At 32.6% G+C, this 15,169-nt stretch overlaps 1 protein-coding gene across 1 annotated transcript; it reads left to right on the forward strand.

Annotated features, from left to right (window-relative positions):
• The first annotated feature begins 4,504 nt into the window (after positions 1–4,504).
• LOC114180812 (receptor-like protein EIX2) lies at positions 4,505–7,876 on the forward strand. The gene has a single exon (XM_028067101.2). It carries the CDS (start codon positions 4,505–4,507, stop codon positions 7,874–7,876), a length of 3,372 nt encoding a protein of 1,123 aa, XP_027922902.2.
• Positions 7,877–15,169: the final 7,293 nt, after the last annotated feature.

Raw genomic sequence — 15,169 nt, forward strand, 5'->3', positions numbered from 1 at the left:
ATGTGAGACATCAATGTTAGTATTATTTATAGTACTACAAATATATTTGAAGGCTCTGAAAGAGCTATTATATTTCTACCAAGAAGTTGAATAGAAACTTAATTCAAGGATATTTGTCTAAATGGATATTATATTGAGACAAACAATGAAAAAGATATGAAGTATCTTTATATCTCTACGATTGAGTTGAAAAAATATGTATATTGGAGAAATTATCAACATTGTCTTATGGTTTGTACTACACATATATTAGTACAATTGAAATAAATGTCATGGTAAATCAGAAGTTTACGAATCAAAATGAATGCCTTGTTTGACATGATCAGTTGGATGATTTGTACTATGCATATATTAGTACAATTAAAATGCATGTCATGGTAAACCAAAAGTTACGAATCAAAATGAATTCCTTGTTTGGTATGATCAGTTGGGTCATCCTGGATCTATTATGATGCAAAAAAAAAAAGAGTTGAAAAACTCATGTTGACACCCACTTAAGAGTCAAGAAACTTCTTTAGACCAATGAGTTATCATGTACTATACGTTCACAAAAGTTGATAATTAGACCATTACTAGAAAAATTAGAAATGAGTCAATCTCATTTTCAGAATAAATACAGGGTGATATTTGTTGTCCAATATACCCACCATGTGGAACATTTATATATTTCATGGTTTTAATCGATGCGTCAACTAGATGATCACATATTTGTTTATTATAAACTCGCACTGAATTAATTGCAAAGTTATTAATATAGTTAAGAGTTCACTTCCCAGATTATCCGATTTAGAAAATCTGTTTTGATAATACTGGTGAAATTACATCTCATGTTTTTCATGAGTATTGTATGTTAATTGGAATTGAAGTTGAGTATCCAGTAGCAGATGTTGATACTCAAAATAGACTTGCGAAATCATAACTAAAACGTCTAAAATTGGTTGCAAGACCATTACTTACGAGAGCTAATATTCCAATGGCTATTTGGAGATATGCAATTTTGAATGTTGCATTATTGATTCACATCAAGCCAATAAGTTATAAAAAATACTCTATTATGCAGTTGGTTTTTGGTAAGTGACATAATATTCTAATGTAAGAATTTTTTAGTGTAATGTATATGTTTCAATTTCCCAACCTAAAAGGACTATGATGGGTCCTTAGAGACGATTGAGAATATATGTTGGATATGATTCTCCCTCAATAATAAAATATCTTGAACTACCAACAAGAGACTTATTTACACTTTGAGTTATTTACAGTTCGACTTTTCGACTGTCACTTTGATGAATAAGTTTATCAAACATTAGGGGGAGAAAGAAAACAATTGGAAAATAATATTGGTTGGAATGAATTATCATTATCTTATCTTGATCCTCGTACAAAAGAATGTGAACTAGAAGTTTAAAGGATAATTCATTTACAAAATTATTCAATCAATTACCAAATAAATATTCTTATTGATAGAAAGGGTAATCAAATCATATATATATCAACTGCTAATGCTTCGAGTATATTTGATATTATTTCACAACACGCCTGAAGCGTGGTAGGCTTGTTAATTCCTAAGACACGTTTGAAGTGTGGTAGGCTTATTGGTTCCAAAATTAAAAAGTCTTGAATGAGAAAGAGAGCAAAAATGCAATATGACCTAATCGAAAAGGTGGAAATCCCAAAAGATTCATTTGACATAATTAATGATTCGGTTCCAGAAGAACCTCGGGTACCTAAAATTGTTGAAAATGATGAAATCTCAATAAATTATGTCACGAACCATATAATATGGAACCAAAATGAAGTCAACATTGACGAAACTTTTACATATAATATAACGATGAATGTTATGAATGATAATGAGGATTAATAACCGATCATCATTGAAGATTGTCGAAAAAGACATGATTGGCCAAAATGAAAATATGTAAATAAATATCATTAGATTTGCTTATTAAACAAAAGGTTTTTGGACCTATGGTTCACGCACCTGAAGGTGTGAAACCCATTGGGTACATATGGATTTTTGGGCAAAAATCAAAGAAAGAATGGTGAAATTGTTAGATATAAAACACAATTAATTGCTCAAGATTTTTCACAAAACCTGATATCGATTTGTGAAAAGACATATTCTTTGGTATTGGATGCAACAAAATTGCAATATTTGATTATCCTAGTTTCACAACAAAGTTTGCATTTACATCTAATGGATGATGTTACAACTTATTTGTACGGTTCTCTTGAGAATCATATTTATATGAAAAATCCCTGAAGGATTTTATTGCCCAACAAGGCAAATTCTATAGAGGGTTATTCAATAAAATTGAACAAGCCCTTTTATTGATTAAAGCAATCAGGACGTGTGTGACATAAACCGTCTTATTGAGTACTTATTAAAAGAAGATATAAAAATAATCCTATGTGTTCTTGTATTTATATGAAAAGATCCAAAGATAAATTTGACATAATTATTGTTTATGTAAATGACATAAACATCGTTAGAACTCTTAATGAGCTCACAAAGGCAATTGATTGCTTAAAGAAAGAATTTGAGATTGGATCTTGAAAAGACAATTTTTGTTTGAGATTACAAATTGAGTATTTAAACAAAGGTGTTTTTTATACACCAACAGGCTTATATAATTAAGGTGCGTAAAATGTTCTAAATGGACAAGTCATGTCCATTATGCACTCTAATAGTTGTGAGGTCGTTAGATGCTGATAAATACTCTTCTTAGACCTCAAGAAAATTATGAATATCTTCTTGGTCTAGAAGCACTATATCTTAGTGTCATAAAAACACTAATGTATCTTGCTGTAAATTTGTTAAGCAAGATATAGTTATTCAACTACAAGAAAAAAATGATTTGGAGTAAAACATATATTTTGTTACCTTAAGGGTACTATGAATATGAGCTTATCCAAATGATTCAGAATCAGACCTAATGGGTCATGTATATGCATGTTATTACATATTCTCACAATGTCACAATGGTTGATCACAAACAAGATGTTTGTTCACATGTGGTAGCACAATGATTTCATGATGTATATGAAACAAACCATAGTAGCAACATCTTCTAATCATACAGAATTACGAGGAAAGTTGTGAATATGTTTGGTTAAGGTCTATAACTCACCATGTGCAAGAAACTTGTGGCTATCCCCAACAAAGATGGAATCAACAACCATGGGTACATTCTCTTATCAATGGACACTCAAAGGGAAGTGTTATGAATTAATGATTGTCCATTGATTTGATAAATCTACTCATATAATTGATACTCATATGATTCATTACTTTTTATGTAAATATTTGTATTAATGAGTTGATTTGTTTTCTTTATGATTACATGTTGTATCTATAAATATGACTCTTCCTATCAATAATAATACACACAAAAATTGCTCCCCATTTTCTCATTCTCTATTCTTCCTTTACTCATTCTCTCTATTATTATTTCTCTACTTCTCTCTATTATTATCTATATTTTATAACACTATTAACTTTAAATAGACAAATTTAAAATATCAATCAAACCCCAAAACATTATTATTCTGGACTTTAAAACACATAAAAAAGCAAGCAAACAATAAATTTCACTTGAAACTTCCCTCTCCTCCCTCCTCAATTTTCTTAAAAAATCAATTAAACTTCTAATTAATTTCTGAAACTGTACTAGTTGAAAATACTTCACCACTAAACACGTTTCTTCCCTTATGTATCACGTTTCCTTTTCATATAAATCTGCACCGCCTAATCAAAAAATAAAAATAAAAAATACGTCTTGCCAACTTTAAATCTCCAAGCATTGGCTGTGCTAAACTGCACCACTTCAGTTACCTCCTATACCTCACGTTTTAAAGATATAATATCATATAACCTAAATATAAACATTACGGTTTGTTAATATATAAGACACTGAACTAATAATCTCTAAAGGATTGAGTTATTAAAACTACACCAAATCCAAACTGCACCACTTACATTTATTTACTATATTAATTATATTATATGTGAATATAAATTAGCTTATGCCTAAATGGTTTTATTTCATATTTTAATGTCTTCTTGTACTAGTTTCATGATTTCTCTTTTTAACGTGTGACATTTTCTAACCCATAAAGTGGATTCGATTAGGTCAATCAATAATGTTAGGTTTTTAATCAATGATGTGCTTAATTAATATTACAATCCTTAAAATGATTCGATCAGACGGTCAATTTTACCTTTTCTCATTATGTAATTATTGATTTGGTTAATTTTCTTACCATAGAATAGAATTAGGAGATAAAAATATCGAACTCGACAAAAGTTAATTCAACCATGATCTCCACGCTCGGGAAAAAAAAATCCAAATTAAAAAAGAAAATTGTTTAGGCATATGATAGATTTTTGGAAAGTCACGGCCTGTCCGTATATAAATTATACGATGGAGCTTTCTTAACATCACAGCTGAAAAAGAAAAAGTAGTCTTGTTTGTGAAGATTTTCCAGTATCAGAAAAACTATAATGAGTGCTTATTTTCTAAAAACATTTTATGTTCTTCTCTTGCTTTCATTGCATAACTCTGGAATTAGTTTGACATTGAAGAACTCAAGTGAAAGTGGTGAAGCAAAGTGCATAGAGAGGGAGAAGCAAGCACTCCTGAGTTTCAAAGAAGGCCTCATAGATGACTTTGGCATGCTCTCCACATGGACCAATAACACAGATTGCTGCAAATGGAAACGCGTTCTCTGCAACCATGAAACTGGTCATGTACAACTACTTGATCTTCATGGAAACTATGACTATACACAGCGTTTGAGAGGTGTAATCAATGCCACTTCACTCATTCAATTGCCATATATTCAACATCTGGATCTCAGCCATAATCATTTTGTACCTGGTCTCATCCCCGACTTCATGGGCTCCGTCACCAACTTAAGATATCTTGATCTCTCCGATTCTTATTTGTCGGGGAGGATTCCTTCCACACTTGGAAATCTCTCGGAACTACGCTATTTGGATCTTCGAGATAATTATTTTTGGGGAGAAATTCCTATGCAGTTTGGGAATCTCAAACACTTACATTATCTCGATCTTGGAGTATTTTATCTTACCGGCAAAATCCCATGTCAAATTGGGAATCTCAGAAAGCTACAATATCTCAGTCTCGGAAGTAACACTGCTCCATATAAGCCAAACTACATTTCAAGTTCCCTTTATGGAGCAATCCCTTTCAGCATAGGGAATCTTCCATTGTTGCGTACTCTCCGACTAGTTGGCAATTTTGAAATAAAATCTAAGGATGCACAGTGGCTGTGTACTCTCCATTCATTAAAAATTCTTGAGCTGAGTTCATTTTATAGTCTTGGTTCCTCTCACCAGTGGCTACAAACTATTAGTAAAATCATTCCAAACTTAAGAGAGTTGAGGCTAGTTGATTCTAATCTTTTGGATAATGATATTCAGTTTTTGTTCCATTCTCACTCTTCCAACAAGTCCACCTCTCTTACCGTCCTAGATCTCTCTTCTAATATGTTGACATCATCAACAACTCAACTCTTGTTTAACTTTACCCTTCATCTTCAAGAGCTTTATCTTTCTCACAATAATATAGATTTCTCACCTTCTCCGGCTCCAAATTTTCCTTCTATTAAGATCCTCGACCTCTCATATAATATTCTAACATCATCAATGTTTCTTGGGAATTTTAATATCAGCTCCAAAATGCAAGAGCTTCATCTCGTAAACTGCAGTATTATAGACCCGAGTTTCTCGGTTTCTTCCGGTTCTGCAATGAATTCTTTATCTTCTCTTTTCTACCTTGATCTCTATGATAACTTGTTAAAATCATGCTCTATATTTCACTGGCTTTCTAACTTCACCACAAATCTTCATACCCTGCACATTGATTATAATTTCTTGGAAGGTACCATTCCAGATGAATTTGGGAAAGCGATGAACTCTCTTGAATATCTTTCTCTCTCCAATAACAAACTCCAGGGCAAAGTTCCGTCTTTCTTCGCCATCATGTGCAGATTACAATACTTAGACCTCTCAAAAAACAGATTGGAGGGCGAATTTCTGAGCTTCATTCAAAATTCTTCTTGGTGCACCAGACACACGTTGGGGAAATTGAACTTATCTTTTAACCAAATTACAGGCAATATACCCGAGAGCATCCAACTACTATCTAGGTTGGAGATTTTATCGTTGGAGGGGAATTCTTTAGAGGGTGATGTCACTGAATCTCATCTTTCTAACTTTTCCAAATTATATTACTTAGATTTGTCACATAACTTGTTGTCTCTAAAATTTGACTCCAATTGGGTTCCTCCCTTTCAGTTAACCTTCTTGGGTCTTGCATCTTGTAAGTTAGGTCCGACTTTTCCAAGTTGGATCCAGACTCAAAATTCCTTAGTCACACTAGATATATCTCATAATGGGATGAATGATCTAGTACCAGAATGGTTTTGGAACAAGTTGCAAATTATGTACGTTTTGAATATGTCTCACAATAATCTCATTGGTTCAATCCCTAATATGCAATTGAAGCTTCCATTCAAACCATCTATATTTTTAAATTCAAATAAATTTGAGGGAAAAGTTCCATTATTTTTGCTAGAGGCTTCCGAGTTGTTACTCTCTGCAAATAAATTTTCAGATTTCATACGTGGAAACTGGGTATCTGCAAACTTAGCCACTTTGGATTTATCATATAATCAAATAAACGGGAAACTGCCAGATTGTTGGGAATTTGTAGACGGATTATTGTTTCTTGATTTAAGTAACAATAAATTGTCAGGAAGGATTCCTGTATCCATGGGCAACCTTGTTAAATTGGAAGCTTTAGTTCTACGAAACAATAGTTTAATGGGTGAATTGCCTTCCTCTTTGAAGAATTGCAAGAATTTAATTATGTTGGATGTGAGTGAGAATATGTTGTCGGGACCAATACCATCATGGGTTGGAGAAAGCATGCAGCGATTGATAATCTTGATCATGCGAGGGAATCACTTCTCTGGAGATCTTCCCCTTCATCTATGTTATTTGAAACGTATTCACTTGTTGGATCTTTCTAGGAATAAGTTATCAGAAGGAATTCCAACTTGCTTAAACAATTTCACTGCGTTATCTGAAAAGACCATCAACAAAACTGAAACTCAAAGTCGTGTGCATTGGTACAATGCAAGTTACTCTGAAATCTATAGTTTTTTCGGTGATACCGCTTATGTGCTTCACATAACATGGATGTGGAAAGGTGTGGAACGCAACTTCAGACATCCCGAATTGATTCTTCAAAGCATCGATCTCTCATGTAACAATTTGACAGGTGAAATGCCAAAAGCGATTACATACATGTTGGGGTTAGTTTCTTTGAATTTATCAAGAAACAATTTGAGTGGAGAAATTCCTTTCGAGATTGGGAATTTAAGTTTGCTAGACTCCCTTGACCTATCAAGAAATCATTTCTCTGGAAAAATTCCTCCTTCTCTTTCCAATATTGATCGTCTTGCTGTGTTAGACTTATCAAACAACCATCTCACCGGAAGAATTCCATTGGGAAGACAGTTGCAAACCTTTGATGCCTCTAGTTTTGAAGGAAATCTTGATCTTTGTGGGAAACCCCTTGAAAAAACTTGTCCTGAAGATGAGACAATGATAAAGTTTGAAGGGCCAGAAGAGCATGATGAAGATGATGATTCAATTTTCTTTGGAGCATTATACATGAGCTTGGGGGTAGGGTTCTTCACAGGATTTTGGGGCTTGTTAGGGCCATTACTACTTTGCCAACCATGGAGAATTGCTTATCTGAGGTTCTTGAATAGACTCATAGATTATCTTCTTGTAATGGCTGAAGTCAACATAGCAAAGTGTCAAAGGTGGCTCACAGATTAGCAGCTACATCATTCTAATAATTTCTTTCTTTCAATTTCGTTTTAAATAAAATTCTACTTATTTATAGATAATCTGCTTTGTTTTAAATGAATTCCACTTGGGCCATTTCAAAACTGCTTACATGTTATTATAGTCTTTTTTTTTTATACTCCAATGACTGCCAATATTTCAATTGGTCTCTAATTTTTTTTCCATCATTATCAATGTCTGTCATATGATTTTTAATTAGCACAAAGTTTGCAGTTTATATCGATTTGTTTGGAGATTATGCTATGAGATGAAAGCTTCATGGATTGCTGCGAGTGCAAGATTTGAAGGATTGAAAAGTGTAATGAAACCATGACAAGTTCCGTTTTAAAGTAATGGTTTGCGAAATCATTGAATGATGAAACTTAAAGATTTGATAGTGTGTATTACTATAATTAATCTACATGTAACATTATTTTAATTCAAGAAACTTAAATTGATGAAGCTTAAAGATTTGATAATGTCTGAGCTTAGATCCTCCACTGGACATTTGCCACATTCTATAACATTTTTCACTTATTTGAATATAACTTATTCTTATGAGAATTTTTTTTTAAATAAATTAATTGATTATATTGTATTCCCAGTGGTGATATATTTACAAATAATCAACTATTTCATACCCCAATCGATACATAAGTTAGGAAATCGTTAATACAATCGAATATTTAGAATTTAGTTCAGATACAAATTTTATAAATAATTTATTATGTATGGAAATTATCGATTAAATTGCTAAGTTCGTGTTTTCAAAACTAACTGTGAGTAATATAATCAATTTGCTTTAAATATAATAAATTTTGTATGTTTCTAAATCAATTTTATAGAGTATTATTGCCGTCATAACTTCGAATGAAATTCAATTAAAATCTTTTATAAACATTATTTGAGCTTTCAAAATCTCCTCAAAATTTAATGTATAAAACATTGTGTTCTTAAAATTCAATTAAAATATTTTACTAGTAGCTACATGTATAAAGAAATAAATAAATGAGATTGTCATCCCTTTTAGGTAATTTCGATATTACAATATCATATGCTCTTATAATAAGTATGACCATAACTGTTCGCAACGCTCAAATGAGTTAATTTAAATTTAATCGTTATACACGTCATAGATACATATAAAACACCTATGTATTTGATTAATACACTTTCAACAATAATATATCACAATTTATAGTGGTACATTTTCACCGTGATAAAAAAAAAAAAAAGAAAGAAAACTCTTCAACATCTCCTATTAAAGATTATAAACTAAAACATCGTCAAAAAAATATCAAAATCCTCAATTTCTTTCCTCCGGTGTACAGTGTGACTTTCCTCGTGATTCATTCTATAAGACTGTCAGAAACATGTCTCATTAAATATCCATACCTAGCTCATGAAACATCACTTAAAGAATTTAGCGAGAAGAATTTATGAATGAAAAAAAAAAAATTGACCATTGTATTGTATGGTTCGGGCAACCAACTCTGACGTACCCGACCAGCTAAGTTAATGGGAATTGGGAGTGGAGTTTGCTTCAAAGGAAGTTTTCAGAGATGTTATTGAATGTCTGACATCACCTCTCTCAGTTTCTTAGTCGCCATCAGCTTAACTGAGGACCACAATCTAGGTTGCTCGGGTACAACGAACGAACCTCTCAGTCGTTATCAGTTAGAGTCTCTGCAGGATTTCACCCTATACATATTATGATCGGACTGTTAATTTGAAATAGTGATTTAAGTCAAGAAGGAGAGGTTTTGATAGCATATTATATATATATATATATATATATATATATATATATATATATATATATATATAAATCATGAGAAGAAAAAAATATGTACAATAGGTGTTTTATGAAAAACAACTAATATAGCTTTCATATTGATCTATTGGAAACTTGTCCAATATATAAAGTACAATATCCCATAATATAAGGAAAAAAATAAATCCTAATACATCATCATAATATAGGAATATTTGATAATAATACAGGAGAATAAAATATATGATATCTCCATCAATAGATGGAGATATCATATATCTCCTCTCAAGATAGGCATGAAGCTTCTGAAGGTCCAACTTGAAGGTAGCAATTTTTGGAGAGCAGTTGGATGAATTGAGAACACGAGAACCTTGAGAACGCGAGAACCTTGAAGAACAGGAGAACATTGAGAACGCAAGAACCTTGAAGAACGTGAGAACCTTGAGAGATTGGTTTAATAACACCGAGAACTGGAGAAGGTTGAGAACTTGAGAAGGTCGAGAACTTGAGAAACCGGAGAGCTTGAGAAAGCCGGGAACGAGAAAGTCAAGAACCTGACAAAGCTGAGAACTTAAGAAAGATGAGAACTTGAGAAAACTGAGAACTTGAGAAAGCCAAGAACGAGAAAGTCGAGAACTTGACAAAGCCGAGAACTTGAGAAATTGAGAAAACCGAGAACTTGAGAAAATCGAGAACTTGAGGAAGTCGAGAACTTGAGGAAGCCGAGAACTTGAGAAAGCCAAGAACTTGAGAAAGCCGAGAACTTGAGAAAGTCGAGAACTCGAGAAAGCCGAGAACTTTGAGAATAAACAAGAACTTTGAGAATTTTTTTATTATTGATATTGTTATCAACAAGAAAGAGATATACAAGAGCAAGTGGATCTTTTTCTCCAAGATGAAGAAATACAGGGTGAGAAGAAGCAAATCTCGCCATGAATGAAATGGCGAAGAGAAGGTAATGACGAAAGGTGTTTTTCATCTGATACCATGTTACATATGTATAAGCTATGAGAAGAAAAAAATATACACAAGAGGTGTTTGATGAAAAACAACTAATATAACTTTCATATTGATCTATTGAAAACTTGTCGAATATATAGAGTACAATATCTCATCATATAAGGGAAAACATAAAACTTAATATATCATCATAATACATGAATATTTGATAATAATATAGGAGAATAAAATATATGATATCTCCATCAATAGAATTAAAATCAGGAGATATATGATATCTCTAACAGAATTGATTGTTTAAAACTTTTTCAAAAGCACAAAATACCTTTCAATTCAATCAAATAGACTGTGAAATTTGAATGCAACAAGCTACAGAACAGTACACTTTCAATCGGTCAAAAAATAAAACAGCAAACTAATTTGTTCTTGAACTATGAAACAATCGATTAAAATTTCAAATCAATCGGCTAAAATCTTGGGAATTTATGCAGAATGCAGAATTCGCAGATTTAACTCAAACAACAAACTTTTACATACAAGACTTGTTCCAATCAATATTTCTAATAGGTATGCAACATCAGATTACACTAAAATGCATTAAAGCACAACAAAGAATGGATTACTTGGTTTTTTGGAGTTTTTAGAGTGATTCAAAGTGAGTAAGATGAATGAAAGCGAACTACATAGTTGTTTTTATACTGGTTTCCACTATATTCAAAAGTTTTACAAATTACACACCAAGATTACACTTTTTAACAAAGAAACTCACAAGATTTTGACTCACACAAAAATCTAGACTAATACCCTGCAAGAATCACATCAAGCAAACAACCATAGGCACAAGAACTATAAAACCTGATGGTGGCTCTCCCTAGGCAACCATACATGTGTTCTTCAAGCTAATCCCAAGCCAAAATGCCTCCAAGATCTTCAATCAACACGTTGTAGTTGTGTATTGGAGAGAGAGAGAGGGAGAGTTTTCTAGTGATGAATGACAAATTTTCGCGCTAAAAAACTCAGAATTGTACCTCTACTCTCGAAAACACAACTTATATAATATGATTTAAGTGAAACCAGTCGGTTAAATTTTTCATACAATATGTTGATTTCACTTGACTTAAGTGAAATCGGTTGATTGAAAAATAATTCAATTATTTGAATACATTCATACTAGAAACTATATACAACAAGTCTTTTAACCTGTTGAAACCCATTTTAATATGTTAAAACGGACACACTAAGACTAATAAGACATCTAACATATGTCATATAGCCTACCAAGGATATATAGCATTTAATCATTACATTTAACGCATTATTTCCATATTTAATACACTAGAAACATAATCTTCAAGTGGATCTTCATCAAACACATGTGATCTTCATGCACTTGACTTTATAAAATCTTTGCTTGAAGCTTGCTTATGCCAACACAAACGGCACCTAAGACAACCAGCTAATCATTTAGTTAATGTAAATATGTAAGTAATCAAGATTAAAAAGGATTAGGTCACTAGTGTACTTTGGGCTTTCTAACTCGGGCTTTATGCATCGGTTATAGCAGAAACGAGGCATATAAATAAGCGGTGGCAGTTTTGTAATTTATGCAACACTTTATGCCTCGGTTATCAGTTGACTCGAGGAAAAAACTTGTCTTATGCCTCGGTTCTGAGGGACCCGAGGCCTAAAGCCTCTCAATTTTGCACCCCTCCCGCGCACTTGAAATTTTTGAATTTAAAACAAAAGCTTTATGCCTTGGTTGTTACTAACCCGAAGCAGTAAAGTGGCCTACTAAAAAATTTTTTTCCTTTTTTTTTGGACTCTATGGCCTCGGTGTTAGGAGCCGAGGCAGAATATATTGATGTTGATATGCCTCGGTTTTCAATTGAACCGAAACCGAGGCGTAAGGTGGGTTAAATATCCCTAAATCCAGAAACAGTTCCATCTTTTTCATTGTGCGTAAAAACAATCTTTGGTGCGCGAAATCTCATCTTCACTGTTCAGTCCCGCGACCAACCATCGTAGATCCGCCGTCGTGCCCGCCTTCTCCACCTATTGCCAGTGTTGCGCCTCCTCTGACGAGAACAGAAGCAGCGCCACCTTCGTCCGCACAATGGGGTATTTTTTGCATTTCCATTTTGAGATTTGAATCCATTTTCTTGGGTGCTTTTCCTGTAGGGTTGGGGTTCGTCTTGCTGCACTTCCTCACGTTTTGGTGCAGGTGAACTTCACATAGTGGTTGATTGAATGGTTGTTGGCACGAGATTTTGGACGCGCAAGGTGGTGATGTTTTACGAACTGGCGGAGTTGCGTTCTGGGTCAACGAGACACTGCACTTGCAGGTGGTTTCCGTTGATGGTGGTTGAAACAGAAGGAGATCTGTGAATGGTGATGGAGGCTTTTTCCAATGAGGCTCACATATTTTTCTTCTACGTGTTCTTGCAGGTTTCAGCCATTTCTGAATTATTATTTTTTTAATTTTTAACGTATTTTATGCCTCGGTTGGTATCAGAACCGAGACAGTAATGATGAGATATGCCTCGGGTAAGAATCGAGACAGAAAGGTGAACTTTTTTACCTCGGCTAAATATGCCTCGGGTCTTAAACCAAGGCCAAATGACCAAAATAACTGGGACAAAAATCATTTCCTTCATTGGTGGGTCGATCGTAATTATGAGGTCATGGAAAAAACTATAAATGCAAGTCAATGTCAAGGCTATGGTTATTGAAATTTTTGTCTCACATTAATTACCACATTTATTGATTTAACCAATCAATCTCGTGTTAACTTTAGCATTGAAATACCTTTTAATAGGTACACCCTAATGAGCTGACCAACATGAACAACGGAAACAACCATCTATCTTCTATTTATAAATTTATTATTGTTTATTCATTAAAAATTTGATCTTGAAATAAATATGAGATCTTACAATAACAAAAATGTGTGTATTTAACTATTTATATTATGCATACATATTTTTTATTATTTTATAACTACTCTTATTGTAATCTCTATTTTTCATTGAACTTTTTGGTATTTCGTGGACTTTGGCCTAGTTCTCACTTGATGTCTCTAATATATATATATATATATATATATATATATATATATATATATATATATATATATATATATATATATATATATATATATATATATATATATATAAAATTTACTCTAATTATATTTGATTATTATAAAAAATTAAACACCACTGATATTAATATTGTATGAGTTATAAGACATTCATTTTTGTGATTTGTTAGAAAACAAAACATACAAAATAATCAATTCCAGTCTAAAAACACAGAAACTGAAAGTGATTTCAAGCCTCATAGAAAATCTCGAATAAACTTGAAAGAAAGTGCTCCCAAAATAGAATAATGGGATAAAACCCTAGCAGCATTCTCATCCCTTAAATTTATGCAAATTGAATCATGCATTTCAATTATATCACCTTTCCAAGTAGTTATCTTTCAGATGAAAGGACTCTTAACTCATGTCCATGCATTGAGTGAACTTTAATATTATAATTATAATTATAATCAATAACTTATTCAAAGAAATAGGTGGTCATGCTTCATCTTCTCTTCATCGCTTGTTTTTCATACAAACCTTTTTTATGTGTAGTACGCTCAGATTCTCATCACTTAGAACTTTCTCACCACTTTTCCTTCATGTTTCAACATTAGACGTAAAGTCAACTACCATTTTTTTTAGTGAAACTGTTTCAGAGGCTGCTCCACGTTTTTATCTTTTTCATTATACGACCTAAAAAATTCCGCACACACAATTACTTGCCGATCATTTAAGTCACTTGTAACACCCTAATTTTAGCATCTTAAAATTATTAAAATAAGATGTTCAAAATCGATAAAGAAATGTATAAAGTATATTAATACACTCTTACAAATGATTGGACAATATAAATATATCAATTATACATACCAAACATTTCTAACTATAAACACAAGCTAACCACTTACAACAATTTTTCACTAATACCTCCTTTCGACCTAAAAGATGGTTCCTCAACTTCCACAAGTGCCTCTGAAACTACAACCACCACTGCTCCCACTGAATAGGTGATAATCGCAAAAGGAAAACAAACAACACAAGAAGGGTAAGCTAATGACTTTTAAAGAATTTTCTCAAATCATATAATATTGATATATATATATATATATATATATATATATATATATATATATATATATATATATATATATATATATAACCACTACAGACAAACAGATATTCACATACATATATTTATAAACTACGACTCAACTAATCTGAATACATGCATCGAGGTCGGATCCAGTCAATTTTGCACTTGTAGTGGCATTTCATGCTCTGCAGAGCGACAGATTTAGAGTGAAAACTCTACTCCATACAAGGTCAGTCTGTTAACACCTATGGTCAAGGAAAAAACCCTAGGCTAGGACCTCCTACTCCTCTCCCCACATACCTCATTCCTCTCTACTTGAGAATTTGAATGGTTATTAAAGCGTCAAGATAATTGCCAAGACAATCCCTACTTCAA

Source organism: Vigna unguiculata, chromosome 4 (assembly GCF_037176805.1).
Source record: "Vigna unguiculata cultivar grain cowpea cultivar isolate G323 ecotype 2 chromosome 4, ASM3717680v1, whole genome shotgun sequence".
NCBI lineage: Eukaryota > Viridiplantae > Streptophyta > Magnoliopsida > Fabales > Fabaceae > Vigna > Vigna unguiculata.

What these genes read in the sequence shown, in the direction of transcription:
- LOC114180812 (XM_028067101.2), top strand. Translation starts at nt 4,505, where the DNA reads ATGAGTGCTTATTTTCTAAAAACATTTTATGTTCTTCTCTTGCTTTCA.